Source organism: Hemiscyllium ocellatum, chromosome 19 (genome assembly GCF_020745735.1).
Source record: "Hemiscyllium ocellatum isolate sHemOce1 chromosome 19, sHemOce1.pat.X.cur, whole genome shotgun sequence".
Lineage (NCBI taxonomy): Eukaryota > Metazoa > Chordata > Chondrichthyes > Orectolobiformes > Hemiscylliidae > Hemiscyllium > Hemiscyllium ocellatum.
In genome coordinates, this window is record NC_083419.1 from 41866852 (window position 1) to 41883405 (window position 16554).

The 16554-nt window shown below is 40.6% G+C and overlaps 1 protein-coding gene across 2 annotated transcripts; it reads left to right on the plus strand.

Annotated features, from left to right (window-relative positions):
- On the plus strand, positions 1 to 15948 carry LOC132824723 (translocator protein-like). 2 transcript variants are annotated; one of them, XM_060839393.1, is made up of 4 exons: positions 1 to 49; positions 5085 to 5275; positions 10059 to 10197; positions 15659 to 15948. In XM_060839393.1, the coding sequence occupies exons 2-4, from the start codon at positions 5094 to 5096 to the stop codon at positions 15827 to 15829; spliced, it is 492 nt and encodes a 163-aa protein (XP_060695376.1). In that variant the 5' UTR covers positions 1 to 49; positions 5085 to 5093; the 3' UTR covers positions 15830 to 15948. The 2 variants fall into 2 exon arrangements, with proteins under 2 accessions (XP_060695376.1, XP_060695377.1); XM_060839394.1 differs by lacking the exon at positions 1 to 49 and adding an exon at positions 57 to 146.
- Positions 15949 to 16554: the final 606 nt, after the last annotated feature.

Genomic DNA, 16554 nt, shown 5'->3' on the forward strand with positions numbered 1-16554 from the left:
GGCGGAGTCTGGAGATTGACAGGTGGTGAGGCAAGCGGACAGTGTGGAGGTAAGTGTCCAGAATTTGAGTTGCAGGTTTAGGAGCTAGGTCACAGCATTAGGCTGTGGAGTGAGAAGGTGTAGAGAAAGTGTCCTTCACGTCTCCGGTAAGAGCAAAAGATGCTGAATTTTACATTTAGATCTTTATTTGTCTTCATCATGTCTTATTCTTTATTTCTTGATATTTTAAGTCAGTTTATACAATTAAACTGCTGAGAATTAGTTTCTCCCAGGGTCTAACAATGTAAAACCCTCTGTCTAATGAATGGAACTTTCAGATATTTATGTTGTTTTTGAAGTTGCATAACTTTCTGCCTGGTGTAGCCTGTGATTGGTCAAGCTGGTTACACCAGCCTTGTCGTGTAACACAAGATTTGGTATGTGGCAACTCCTTTTGTTCATTTGTTATAACAAAAGCCCAGTGCACGCCATCTGCATTGTAGTCACTTCACATAGTTTATGGGAGTACTTCTGTGTAGAATCACAGAAATATTGCAGTGTGAGTTATGGCACCTGGGTAATGGTAACGATCCTAACTCTTATTGTCGTGTGTGCATTGTAGTCCCAGAAATGAACCACCGCCCCAAGCTTTGAAAGCTAATTTAAAAAGTTCTTAGATAAAGAGTTTTAATAAATGATCCATGAAGGTCTTGCACCTTTGTTTTAATGAATTCCCAGAGTTATACTCTGTTCCGTTATTAGAAATAATTTCTTTGGACTTTCAGCATCTACAAAACTTTACTTATATTTAATATTATATTCATTTATTTATGTTGCCTCAGTGAGATGAAATATGTTCACACTTCTCTGCAGTAAATTTCATCTGACTTGTGTCTGCCATTTTCACTAATCTGTCTGTCCTCTTGGCTGATCAGTGTACATCACCTCCTCCCACTATGTTAGCCTTACCGCCTGGCTTGGCTGCTGAGGAGCCACAGGACTGAGCATGACCCACTTCTCAGACTGCACAGGGCCCCTGACCAATGTCACCCCAATAGACTGGCCAATCGCCTGACAGGTGATTCCATGGACTTTGGTGAGAACTGTTCCCCTAAGACTTTGAGAGGTGCTGCTTGCTTGCTGCATGTGCAGTGTGTTTGCCACATAAAGTACTGGTACATGTGTATTGTAAGAGTGATGTATCACACTGCTACACAGTGTCTGAGGACTGCTGACCACCTTGTGACTACTCTAATTTCCACAAGGCAAACTGAGGCTTCGATGCTGTGGGCATGCAGATAGGTGCCGACTGAGCACAGAGACAGCAGGTGAGCACTCTGAAAACCAGCCTGGTCCAAGTGTGAACTGGCTGTGCCTGATCAGTATATCAGGGTACACATGACAGTGCAAATCTGTGCTTCCAGAGCTCCCTACAAGTGGAACATGGTATGACATAATGATAGTGTGAGGGGTTGGCAAATGTCAGAAGAGGGATGAATGTGGCTGGAATCTATGAATCATGCCCTGAGAGGCTGTTTGCTCCTGAGCAACATGGAGGCCCCTTGCAGCCAGCGGCGAGCTGAAGTCGCCTGGTACCCGCTCAGAATTCCATATTGCGAATTCTCAACATTGGGTAAAATAGGAAGCTGAATATTTGATGCAAAACTTGTCCCACCTCTTAGTAAAAGCATAAAAGGTAATGCAACATGCTCCTTAGGTGAAGATAGGCCTCACCAAACTTTTCACATGATTCTGCCACAAATCTTGCCATAACCCATGTCACTTAGATGCTGCCTTTAGAAACTGCTTTACGTGCAACTCTGAGTAAATCTATGTATCAGTTGTCATATTGTACAAACACAGCTTCTTTTTCCCTAAAAGTAAAGACTGAGTCTATTTCCTTTGTCAATAATATTCTTCTCTTCTGTCCTTACCAAAGGTCAGTTCCTCCCATGTGAAGCTTCTTCATATTCATACCTGGATGATGAATGTCAGCAGGCCATCTAACAGCAGATGAAGAGAATAGCCAGCTAAAATAGATAGTCATTAGTGGCAACAACTCTGAAGTCAAATGGTTATCTTAGCTTCAAAATTGAATAACCAACTTCACAGGAAAAAGGAAAAACTCACTGCTGTGCACTTTAGAAGGATATCAGCTGGAGCACCAGTGATCAGCATGACTCCTCTGCATCAGTCAGTATCTTTGTGATGAATAAAATAGGAATTTAGCTTATATTTTATAGAAACTGAATTGTGAAGCAGAGGTTTACACAAGCAATTAAGAAGTCAGATTCCATCTCTCTCCCAAACCACTGTTTTAGTTGTTCTATTTCAGCAAGTTGAGCTTTTGACAACACCACCTCTCCATCACATACACCACTTACTCCTTCCATTACATCAACTTTCAATCTACATAACATTAAAATGTACCTGTATGCTTATGTCACCTCCAGATTCAGTTCCTCCAGTGCAGCCTCCCAGTTCCATTCTACGTAAACCTCAGTAAATTGAAAATCCTGCTGTCCATATTCCAGCCATTGCAAGGCCTGTCACTCATCATCAAATTTTTGCTGTTGGCTCCTGGGCCTCTAATGCCCATCCTTGCAAATAAATTCCTCACATCCTCATCCCTGAACACATTGCAAACTTCTTCAGCCCTTCTGTGGCCTTGTTTGCATCCTTTTTTTACAAAACCGTTTCAGCCATTCCTCTCGCCTCCTAAGCCCTAAACATTCAAATTCCCTCCCTCAACGCTTCTATCTCTGCACTTCTCTCCCTTTTAAAATACTTTCTGAAAGCTGTCCCTGATTAAAACCTTAGTAAACCCCTTAATACATCTTCCTATGGTTTGGCAGTAATTTTGATTATACTTCTAAGAAGGGACTAGGGATATTTTATTCTATATTAAAGATGCTGTGTAAATGTAAGTTATTGTCTCTCCTGCAGAAGTGGTTCTGGTCTGATCTTCATGGCCTTATTTGTTCAACTATTCTCCTGCCTGAGCCTGAACAGCAGCTTTGAGTCCATCCAATTCTGACTTTGACTGACTAACTGATACTAGAAATATATTGGACAGGTGTGGTGCTCCTTGGGTTAGGGATACAAATTCAGCCTGGATTATCCAGAAACCTGACTGATTTGTTTTCCCATATTTCCCCATAGCCAAAAGGAAAGATCAACAAGGACTTCAGCCAGTGGGCTAAGGAGTGGCAGATGGAGTTTAATTTAGATAAATGTGAGGTGCTGCATTTTGGGAAAGCAAATCAGAGCATGATGTAATGGTAAGATCCTAGGGATTCTCGCTGAACAAAGAGACCTGGTAGTGCAGGTTCATAGTTCCTTGAAAGTATAGTCATGGGTAGATAGGATAGTGAAGGTGGTGTTTGGTATGTTGTCCTTTATTGGTCAGAGCATTAAGTATAGGAATTGGGAGGTCTTGTTGCAGTTGTACATTGGTTAGACCACATTTGGAATATTGTGTGCAATTCTAGTCTGGGGCTGTTTTTCCCTGGAGAGTCGGAGGCTTCGCAGTGACTTACAGAGGTGTATAAAATCATAGGGGCACGGATAGGATAAATAGACAAAGTCTTTTTCATGGGGTGGGTGAATCCAGAACCAGAGGGCATAGGTTTAGGGTGAGAGGTGAAATATATAAAAGGGACCTAAGGTGTAGCTTTTTCATGCAGAGGTGGTGCATGCATGGAATGAGCTGCCAGAGGAAGTGGTGGAGGCTGGTACAATTGCAGCACTTAAAAGACATATGGATGAGTATATGAATAAGAAGGGGCGGCACGGTGGTACAGTGGTTAGCACTGCTGCCTCACGGCGCCTGAGACCTGGGTTCAATTCCCGACTCAGTCGACTGACTGTGTGGAGTTTGCACGTTCTCCCCGTGTCTGCGTGGGTTTCCTCCGGGTGCTCCGGTTTCCTCCCACAGTCCAAAGATGTGCGGGTCAAGTGAATTGGCCATGCTAAATTGCCCGTAGTGTTAGGTAAAGGGGTAATGTAGGGGTATGGGTGGGTTGCGCTTCGGCGGGTCGGTGTGGACTTGTTGGGCCAAAGGGCCTGTATCCACACTGTAAGTAATCTAATCTAATCTCTATGACTCGAACTTAAGCTTCCATTTTTGAGATGTCAATTAAATACATCAGAAATCTAAGTTGGTGTTTCCCTTTACACATCACACAATTTCAAGCAAATGGAGTTTATTACTTTTAACCTTTTATTAATATGTTTATTAACAAAGTCACTGGGGATCACACTTTAAACCAAATCCTTTTTAACATATGTGATTAAATTATTTCTGTGGGCTCTTTTTCCTTCATGCACCTTTGTTGAATAATGGTGTTAGAGTCATACAGCAAGGAAACAGACTCTTTGGTCTCAGCTTGGAGATATTTTCTAATCAACCTATTCAAAGATGTTATGATAAACCTGTGGAGCAGGTGGGATTTGAACCAGCCCCCACTGGCTCAGAGATAGGGACAATACCACTAGACAACAAGAGATCTCTAATAATGGTTTTGCATCCTGCAAATACATTTGTGGTACTGGAAACATTGATTGAATATATGTCATGTATTCAAAGATATATTAGCATAATTGGGGAAAAAAATTGAAGAAACTATTCAGTTTACTGTAGAAACTGACCTTCAGCTGGTCCATTTTGCAACTTGAAGGAAATTTGCTATATTGTTGCATGTAATGTTGAATTGTTAGAATGGAATATGGTTACAAAATGTATTCATGAAGTTCTGAGCCCTCTGAAAGATTCTATTAGATATGTGTTCAGTATAACTGAGTTCAAATTCTTCATTTAATAATTCCTGGTGCTAAATGGAAAGATATGGAAAAACACAGATCAGCAATCAAATTCTTCTTTGAAGAATAGAGATCATAGATGCACACTATGAACAAAGTAATTTTCATTAAGCATTAATATTAATTAATATAGCATTTTAATATTGCTTTTATGATTTACCTGCCAAGAGCATCAGCTGTAAACACACAACCTACATTTGTAAAGAAAAACATGAATTTAATCCAAGATTTGAAGACGTTAAAACAAAACATTTAAAGTCATTACATCTGCTTGTCTCACTTAGATTAACAACATGCCATCAACTTGGGTACATGCTTTTGGTTTCACTTTATTGCCAAACGTGGGAGGAATTTTTGGTTCTCGGATAACACGGAAAGAAATTGCTGGTTGGTATGCAACTCTCAAAAAACCATCTTGGTGCCCCCCTAACTGGGTTTTTGGTCCCGTTTGGACAACTTTATACACTAGCATGGGGTATGTATCTACTTAATTATGTAATCCATTAGCTCTTACTTTCTTTTGTAGAATAAGTTTTTCCTTGGCCTGTTCCAAAATATGCAGTATCTAATATTCTTGAAGAATGGTTAGCTGAGTTGAAACTTTTCCACAATGAACTAAGACATGTATGGTGTGTGAATGTACTTTCTTTGGTTATGCTGATTTAACCCTGTTTTAAGTACAGTTAACGAGATTCTGATAAGGATCTTGTATGTAACCCAGGCAAAATCAATCAAATGTTAGATTTTAATGAACATTTCAAAAGTTGGAGAGAAAGGTATGGGGAATTGAAGAGGTTTCAAAGGGACTTTCAGAGTTTAGGTTGAGTGAGACCATGAAAAATCTTTTTCAAATAATAATCTTTGCATATCCATGCAAAACAACATAACTGCACTTCATGATAACTTAACTGCTGTGAATATTTTTGGTATGTCATGAAACTGTCATTGTTTTTAAAATTGAGTCAGAAATTCCTTTTTTAGTCTGTACAGTTGATGATCCCATAGCGTTTTGCAGATTATTTATTCTTCAGAAAGTGTTCATCAGCCATAGTCATCGAGTCAGACAGCATGGAAACAGACCATTTGGTCCAACCAATCCATGCTGACCATGTTCCCAAACTAAACTAATCCCTCATGCTTGCATTTGGCCCACACCACCTCAAATCTTTCCTATTCATGTCCTTATCCAAATGTTTTTAAAATGTTGTAACTGTGCCTGCACCAACCAATTTCTCTAGCAGTTCATTCCACATACAAACAACTCTTTATAAAATGGTTGTCCCTTATGTCCTTTTAAATCTTTCTCCTGTCACCTTACAATTATGCCCCCTATTGAAAACCCCCACCTTAGGGAAAAGACTCTTGTCATTCACATTATCTATGCCCCTCATGATTTTGCAAATGTTTCTCAGGTCATCCCACACAATATCTCACATTTAATCTCCATCTGCCACACCTCAGCGCATTGACCCAAAGGATCGCCTCATTCAGGTTGGCAAATTGATTTTTTTTGAAAAATTAATATTTATAATATCTGGAGATGAGAAAGTGCAAACATGATAGAAGCCACCTCTTTCACCAGATGTAATTGCAGCTTGTATGCCTGTATGTACAATTCTATGACACTAACCATCTTGTTATAGAGTCATAGAGATGTATAACATGGAAACAGACCCTTCGGTCCAACTTATCCAACCCAACCAGATATCCCAACCCAATCTAGTCCTTCTGCCAGCGCCGACCCATATCCCTCCAACCCTTCCTATTCATATACACATCCAGATGCCTTTTAAATGCTGCAATTGTACCAGCCTCCACCACTTGCTCTGACAGCTCATTCCATACACGAACCACCCTCTGTGAAGAAGTTACCCTTTAGGTCTCTTTTATAAGTTTCCCCTGTCACCCTAAACTTTGCCCTCTAGTTTGGGATTCCCCCACACCACGGAAAAGACTTTGTCTATTTATCTTATCTATACCCCTGATGATTTTATAAACCTCTATAAGGTCACCCTTCAGCCTCTGACACTCCAGGGAAAACAGCCCTAGCATATTCAACCTCTCCCTATAGCTCAAATCCTCCAACCCTGGCAACATCCTTGTAAATCTTTTCTGGGCCCTTTCAAGTCTCACGGCATTTTTCTGATAGGAAGGAGACCAGAATTGCATGCAATATTCCAACAGTGGCCTAACCAATGTCCTGTACAGCCACAATATGACCTCCCAACTCCTATACTCAATACTCTGACCAATAAAGGAAAGCATACCAAGCACCTCCTTCACTATCCTATCTACCTGCGACTCCACTTTCAAGGAACTATGAATCTGCATTCCAAGGTCTCTTTGTTCAGCAACACTCTTTAGGACTTTACTATTAATGTATAAGTCCTGCTAAGATTTGCTTTTCCAAAATGCAGCACCTCACATTTATCTGAATTAAACTCCATCTGACACTTCTCAGACCATTGGCCCAGCTGATCAAGATCCCATTGTAATCTGAGGTTACCTTCTTTGCTGTCCACTACACCTCCAATTTTGGTGTCATCTGCAAACTTACTAACTGTACCTCTTATACTCACATCCAAATCATTGTTGCTGAGAACAAATTAGCTCTGGAAAGTGGATATATTGTTTTACATCTTGCTTTGTAAAAGACAAATCCATGCTGCAATTTTATAGTTGAAAGAAATTTCTGCTTCAAATGTTAACACTAAGCATGTGCCCTTAGCATTCAGTAAAAAATAACTTATTGTGATCTGTTGGCTGTAAAATTATAATCATATAACTTATGCAATTGAATTTTTAGTTTATATATTCTACTTTTCTTAGATCTGCACCAGTCTCACAAACCCTTCTGTGTCTGTGTGTGTCTCTGTAGTCCTTGAGCATACCTTCATTTCTTAGTAATACACTCTGAGATGCTGTGCAATTGGAGCATACTGAAAGGGCATTGCCATGTTATTTGCAGTAGGAAAACAAATACCTAAATGATGCACAGGATATGCAGATGTTCTGGACTGAATTATTCAATTGTTATTGTGTGAGGCAAGAAATATGTAGATTTGTGATTTATCAATGTAGTCAATAGTGGGCTCAGCATAAACAGAACATAGAAACACAGGAAATAGGAGCAGGAGTAGGCCACTGCTCCCTTTGAGCCTGTTCTACCATTCAATAAGATCATGCTGATCATCCAACTCAGTATTCTGTTGCCACTTTCTCCTCATATCCTTGAGAGTGAACCTGTAGTAAGCAACTGGCCCTGATGGAATCCCCAGCTATGCACTCAGATCCTGGATGGACCAACTGGTGGGAATATTTGCAGACATTTTTAACCTCTCCTTACTCTGATCTGAAGTTCCCACCTGCTTCAAGAATACCACTGTCATCTGGTGGCTCTAACTTTCATCATTATGAAGTGCTTCAAGAGGCTAATAATGGCACACATCAACTGTAGCCTCCCAAATTTTCTTGATATACTACAATTCACCTATTATTCTAATAGGTCCACTGAAGACACCATCTCTCTGGCCTGACACTCCACTCCTCTCTGGAGCATCTGGATATCAAAAACACCTATGTCGGACTCCTGTGTGACAGTGCAGAAACAGGCTCTTCGGCCCAACCAGTCTACACTGACTCTTTGAAGAGTAACCCACCCAAATCCATTTTCCTCTGGCTACTGCACCTAGCACTATGGGCAATTTAGCATATCGACTTTACCTCCATCTCCAACACCATAATTTGAACCAAATTCATCTCCAAACTCCAATACCTAGCTCTCTGCTCCCCACTCTGTAACTGGATCCTTGATCTCAGACTGATATCATTCAGGATAGACAACAAAGCTACTCAACAATAATCCTCAACATCAGTGTCCTATAAGGCTATGCACTCAACCCCTTATGCACACATGACTATGTGGCCAAATTCTGCTCTAAGTCCATTTATAAATTTGCTGCTGATGCTATCATAGTGGGTTGGATCTCAAACAATGATGCGACTGAATACAGGAAAGAGATTGAGTGCGTAGTGGCATGGGACAAAGACAACAATCTCTCCTTCAATGTCAGCAAAATGTAGGAGCTGGCGATTGATTTCAGGAAGCGGAGTGGAGGGCACACCCCTGTAAGTATCAATGCTGCTGAGGTGGAGGTGGTCAACAGTATCAAGGTCTTAGGAGTAAATATTACCATCAATCTGTCCCGGTTCATTCACATTGATGCTACAGTCAAGAAAGTGCACCAATGCCTCTACTTCCTCAGAAGGTTAAGGAAATTCAGCATGTCCACAACGACTCTTACCCATTTTTTTGTAGATGCACCACAGAAAGCATCCTATCCAACTGCTGTACCCAAGAGCATAAGAAATGAGAGCGCAGCCTATTCCATCATACAAACAGCCTTCCTTCCATTGATTCTGTCTATGTTTCCTGCTGCCTCAGGAAAGCAACCAACATAAAGACCCCTCCCACCCCAGTTATATTCTCTTCCATTGGCCAGAGATATAAATGTTTGAAAACATGCAGACAAATCTTGGTGAATGTGATAATAAGAAATCAAATCAAATACCCTTTCATCCCTTTAGCCCCAGTAACTATATCAAAATTCTTCTCAAAACATTCAATGGTTGGGCCTTAACTGCTTTCCGTGACACAGAATCCCACAGATTCGCCACTGACCGGGTGAAGAAATTTCTGCTCATCTCAGCCCTGAATAATCTTCCTCCTATCCTTAGACTGTGACTCCTGGTTCAAGATTTTTGTTCCCGAGAAAAACAAAACCATGTGAGGCAGTATGTTATCATTGATTTTCCATTTAAGTAACACAAACAAATGTAATCCTGATTGCCTCAGGTTAGACTGCAAAATTAATGTGTCCAAATCTTTGAAGGACCTTCCATCAGATGGGAAAGATTGAGCATTTATTGGTCACTTAATGATGCAATCACAAGCCCTTTTGACTTTGGGTGTGCAAGGAAATATAGTAACAAAATACCTGACAAACCCAGTCAACATGAAGCACAATTAGAACAATATTTGGTAGATGTGTCTAACAGAAGTTATCCTTCTCCTCCTTTCTCCCTCCCCTGGCCATTTCCCCAGTCTTGTCACTTACAACTGACTTGTCCAATGACAGGTTAGTGTGGTACATTATAAATTAGCAGTTCAAGCTCAATTGTTAAAAATCAATTGTAATAGTCATTGTTGTGAGCTGTCATTCATACTTTGGACTAATTTTATAAGATTTTGTTCTCAGTTATGGCTCCTACCTGGTGTGGAAGGAATTGGATGGATTCACTGATAAAGCATTGATCCCACTTGGTTTATATGGAACTCAACTTGTCCTTAACTGGGCATGGACTCCTATTTTCTTCGGGGCACACAAGAAGGGACTGGTAGGTGTATAGATGCTGTGAGAAGGAGATATGTTTGGTGGGGACTATAATATTTTCAATATGTTAACTATTTAATCTTGCTAGAAGTTGCCATTCCTTTTCTGAAGGCATTAACTCCCTGACACGGTACAGTCTGTGGCACTTTTGATACTGTGGTACTTAGCTCACGTTTTATTTATTGCAGAACTTAAGCAGTGTTGGTAGGAAATTTGACTAAAGGGAGCATTATAGTAAGATCCAACCTTGTTATCCATTAAACATTTCCAGACAGGGACACTGAGGCCAATTCAAGCAGCCTTTGTTCTTCAGTTAGGGCTATAGAAAACCATAGAGCCATACAAAAGTTACAACACAGAAAGAAGTCATTCAGTCCACCATGTGTGCTGTAGCTGTATAAACTGGCTTGACAACTTTAATCCATTTCCAGCATCTGGTCTGTAGCCTCAGAAATTGCAGTGCTTGAGGTGCAGATCTAAACTCCTTTTAAACAGCTTGAGGATTTCTGTCTCAACCATTGAATTAGGTAGTGAATTCCAGACACCACCCTGTTTTTTTCCCCCTCATATCTCCTTGAATCCTTCAACCAATCATCTTAAATATGTGTACCCTGGTGACTAACCTCTGCAAGGAGAAACAGGCCTTCCCTGTCCACTGATCAAAGCTCTTTTTAAAAATTTTGTACGCCTCAAATTAGATAACCCCTCAGCCTCTGCTGTTATAAGGAAGCAGCCATTAGCCTATCCACTTTGTTCCTCATTGTTGCAATTTTCAAGCCCTGGCAACATTCATATGAATCTCCTCTCTCTATGGCAATAATGTCCATCCTGCAATGTGATGAGCAGGAATTCAAATAAAATTCCAGCTGTCGCCTAACCAGTGTCTTTTATAATTCCATCATTACATCCTTGCTTTTGTATTCAATACCTCACATAATGAAGGAAAGCATTCCATATTCTTTCTTTACCATATTATCTACTAGTCCAACCAAGTACATGAATCTGTGGAGGTGCAGTCCAAGTTCTCTCGTTTCCTCTATTCCTCTCAAAACCTGTTTTTCCTAAATTCTCTCACTTTGCCCTCTCCAAATGCATTACCTCACACTTCTTCATTTGCCATTAGCGTGTTTTGAGAAGATTTGTAGCTCGGGTTGAGGTTCTGGATATAAGTTTGCTCACTGAGTCACTGAGGAGGAAGCGAGACTGCAGATGCTGGAGATCAGAGCTGAAAATGTGTTGCTGGAAAAGCACAGCAGGTCAGGCAGCATCCAAAGAGCAGGAGAATTGATGTTTCGGGCATGAGCCCTTCTTCAAGAATGAGGAAAGTGTCCACACTTTCCTCATTCCTGAAGAAGGGCTCATGCCCAAAACGTTGATTCACCTGCTCTTTGGATGCTGCCTGACCTCACTGAGTCACCGTACTAGATACATCATCAGTGAGGCTCTGGTGACGTGCTGATGTTATGTCCTGCTTTCTATTTGTGTATTTTGGGTTTCCTTGGGTTGGCGATGTCATTTCTGGTTCTTTTTCTCAGAGGGTGGTAGATGGGGTCCAAATCAATGTTTGTTGACAGTGTTCCAGTTGGAATGCCATGCTTCTAGGAATTCTCGTGCGTGTCTCTAGTTGGCTTGTCCTAAGATGGATGTGTTGTCCCAGTCAAAGTGGTATCCTTCCTCATCTGTATGTAAGGATACTAGTGATCACATCTTTTGATGACAAGTTGATGTTCATGTATCCTGATGGCTAGTTTTCTGCCTGTTTGTCCAATGTAGTGCTTGTTACAGTTCTTGCGAGGTATTTTGTAAATGACAATAGTTTCGCTTATTGTCTGAACAGGGCCTTTCAAGTTAATTAGCGGCTGTTTTAGTGTGTTGGTGGGTTTGAGGGCTACCATGACGCCAAGGGGTCTGAGTAGTCTGGCAGTCATTTCCAAGATGCCTTTCAGGTAGGGGAGGGTGGCTAGGGTTTCTGGACATGTTTTTTTTCTCTTGTTTGGGACAAAACGTCCATCCTAGGACAAGCCAACCAGAGACATGCACAAGAATTCCTTGAAGCATGGCATTCAAATCAGAACTCTATCAACAAACACATTGATTTGGACCCCATTTACCACCCTCTAAGAAAAAGATCTGAAAATGATGTCACCAACCCAAGGAAACCCAAAACACATAGAGAAAGTAGGGCATAACACCAATGCTTCACGGGAGGCTCATTGATGTTGCCTAGTATGGTGATGAAACATCTGAAAACCAACCTTCCAGCTCAGTGAGCAAACTTACATCCAGAATCCATTTGCTATTTTTCCACCCAAACTATTGTATTACCCTGCAGTTGACATCCAACCACTTCATAGTCAACTGCATGGCTATTTTTTGTCATCTACAAAGTTACCAAACATGCCTGCCACATTTAAGTTTAAATCATTAGTAACATTTTTTTTAAACTACAAATCTCTTTATATTCGCTAAAACAATAATTGACCATTACATTATGTTGTCTGTCACTGAGCCAATTTGGGATTCAACTTGCAGTATTCACTCTACCCCATGGACTTTCATTTTTATGACCATCATTTTCATTTTCTGTCCTATGGGACCTTGCCAAGTACTTACTAGAGTCCATGCTGACAATAGCCACTGCACTACCCTCATCAATTCTCTAAAATTCAATTAAGTTTTGAAGATCCAATCTTCCCTTAACAAAGCCATGTTGACTATCCCTGATTAATCCACGCCTTTCCACGTAATAGTTAATCCTACTCTCAATATTGATTCCAGCAATTTGCCTACTCCTGAGGTCAGACTGAGCAGCCCATAATTATTCTGCCTGCCCTTCACATCCTTCTTGAATAGGGGTACAACATTTGCAGAATTTCAGTCATCTGGTACTTCTCCCATATTTAATGAAGATTGAAAATGATCCTCAGAGCATCCATTATTGCTTCTCTGGCTTCCTTTAGCAGCCTAAGGTATAATCCATCTGGCTCTGGTGATTTATCAACTTCAAAATGGTCAGCTCTTCCCCCCCACCTCACCCGAGTTCCAAACTTCCAGCTCAGCACTGTCCCCATGACTTGTCCTACCTGCCTGTCTCCTTTTCCACCTATCCACTCTACCCTCTCCTCCCTGACCTATCACCTTCATCCCTCCCCCCACTCACCCATTGTACTCTATGCTACTTTCTCCCACCCCCACCCTCCTCTAGCTTATCTCTCCATGCTTCAGGCTCACTGCCTTTATTCCAGATGACGGGCTTTTGCCCGAAACGTCGATTTTGTTGCTCGTTGGATGCTGCCTGAACTGCTGTGCTCTTCCGGCACCACTGATCCAGAATTCAAAATGGTCAGTCCTATCCTTCTTATGTTTAGTTTAACTATTATTTTACACTCCTACTCTTCAAGAATATCTGTTTCATCTCTATCTTTTGTGAAGATGGCAAAGTGGCTGAGTGGTTAGCACTGCTGCTTCACAGTGCCAGGGACCCGGGTTCGATTCCAACCTTGGCAAATGTCTGTGTAGAGTTTGCATATTCCTCCAGGTGCTCTGGTTTCCTTCCATGCTAAATTACCCATAGTGTTTCAGGGATGCATAGGCTAGATGCATTGGTCAGGGTAGATATGAGATGGGGGGGATTGGTCTGCATGGGTTGCTCTTTGGAGGGTCGCTGTGGACTTGTTGAGCTGAAGGTCCTGTTTCCACACCATGATTCAGAGGTAGAATACTCATCAAGAACCCTGCCAACATTCTGAGTATCTACACACAAGTTCCATTTTTAATAGGCCAGCCCTTTCCTTGGGTAAAAACAAGGACTGCAGATGCTGGAAACCAGAGCCTAGATTAGAGTGATGCTGGAAAAGCACAGCAGGTCAGGCAGCATCCAAGGAGCAGGGAAATCGATGTTTCGGGCAAAAGCCCTTCATCAGGAATCCTTAGCCATCCTCCTGCTCTTAACATACTAATAAATTATCTTTGCATTTTCCTGAATTTTACCAGCTAAAACTTTTTTGTATTCTTTGTTTTCCTAGTTTTCTTTCTCACCAGTCCTATACATTCTATACTCCTCTAACCTTCATAAAGTATTACGTTTTAAATTGTTATAAGCTCTCTTTTCTGCTTAATCTTATCCTGAATGCTTTTGGATAACCAAGGAACTTGTAGGCCGCTATCCATACTGTTCCTGTAGGATCTTGCTATTGAGTGTCTTCCACTGATTTTTTTTCAAAGAACTGTAGTGAGTCAACTTTTTTTCCAGAAGCCAGATCTCTTAGTTTTGAAAAGTTTGCCTTTTCCAACTTAGAAGTTTTACTCCTGTTCTTTGTCCTTTTCCATAATTATGCTAAATCTAAGTATATTATGCTCAACATAAGGGTCATCCATGTCTGCTTCATCCAGCTGTCGAGCATTGTTTTCTCAGATAAAATCAAGAATTGCACCCTCTCTCATTGGGCTTGTCATGTGCTAGCTAACAAAATTTTCCCTTGAATACAGTTCAATAACTTTGTTTTCTGTGTATCTTTCACACTTAGTTGATATTTGACTAGTCTTGCATCCTCACAACCTCCACTCCTTTCATGGGTGGTTGCCAGGTGCTAACATTTATTTTCTTGGAAGTGAGGCAGATATTTTAGGTGGAAATTGGAATTGTCAAATTGTCATAGCCTTCGTTTACCTCCCCATCACACCTAAAACATGTAAAAGTCAAAATAATTTTCCTTCGCTTAGCTGTCTGTCTGACAGGCACATGAGTGGAGACCTAGGAATGAAGTTATAACAAATGTTCAGTTATGTAGCTTTTTAGAACAACAGTCTGTACTACTATTACTGGGCTTCAGCCTTTCCACTTCATGGAATGCTTAGGGATAAATGCAACAAGTCCCAATTTTTGGTTCAAGCTTTGTAAAATACCAAAGCTTATTCCTGGAAAAACAGCTATGTAATATTAAAAAACAGAAATTACTTCAAAAAGATTTTGTTCAGATCTGACAAACTGTTTGCTTCCTATGACGTAAAAGGATTTATATTGGTTTAAAAAAAGCTTGGATACACTGTTAGAAAACTTCATTCTTTATCGAAAAATAGAGAAAGTGTAGTTAAATAATAATAACTTATTTATGCTGCAAAACACATCTATTACCCTAATAGTGGGTTAATAATTATATTGTATTATGGGCTTTGTGTCAAGCCACTTTAGTCAAAGCATTTAGTGTCTCTGACATCCTCCATAGTTACTTGGAATGCATGGAATGCCTTTAGCACATTGGAGATAGTGACATGGCTCAGTGGAACTTGAGGGCAGACACAATAATTCAATAGAATGGCCTTATGGTGTTTCAAAATTGTTTAGCCTACATGTATTGGACTGTCCTAAATTATTTTAGGGCTGAAACTGAGTTACAGGAATAATTCTATCGCAGGGCAGTGTTGCAGGCACAGCCATTTTCTTGACAATTCCATTTTTGTTGCAGGCTTTTATTGAACTAGTCTTCGTTTATGCTACAGCAGCAGCTACAACTGTGACTTGGTACCCCATCAACAAAACAGCTGCTTATCTAATGGTTCCTTATTTGGCCTGGTTGACTTTGGCTTCTGCTCTAAATTACTGCGTCTGGAGGGACAACAAGGATAAGGACGATTAGAACTACTAATTACTGTGGAGCATCTGGAATCCAGCCTGTCCAACTATACTGGCAAATTGAAGAATGTTGATTATGTCTACAGAATTCAAGATTATAATTAAACCTTTGGCTTATACCTACTTCTTTTTGTTTCGGTGTTTTTTTTTTAGCATTTCTCATAAAGAAAGTCAACTGAATAACATCAATGCACTTACAGTAAACTTTGAAGCTGCAATGACAAGGAAGTCTTCACATTTCCATCCATTCTCATACATTGGGCTTTACTTAACAGGCAGCTGTATCTACTTAATTGTGGGAGAAGTCCTGCTTCAATTTCCTTGTGATGGCTTCATAACAAGGATTGTGTCCTGATTATTGACGGCTGTATGGCATTCAAGAGGAATAGGAAGCTGGATAAAGCTGGAAGGTGGCACTGTTAGTCAAATGGCATTTGTGCAATTGTTAGAGATTACCCTGATTCAGGAGATGAGGAAATCAGTTTGGATGGAGATGAGGAATAATAAGGGAAAAGAGTCGATTAGTGGGAGTGGTTGACAAGCCTCCCAACAGTCACTACAATATAGGATGAGATATACAAGAATTATTGGGTTCTTGTGATCGATGCATCACAATAATCTGTGTATAAATTAGTGTGACTGGCAATGCTAGCCTGGAAGCAGAGTTCGTAGAATACTATTGGAACGATCTGATTGCATTGAAGAAAGTGTGAAAGAGATTCAGTTATG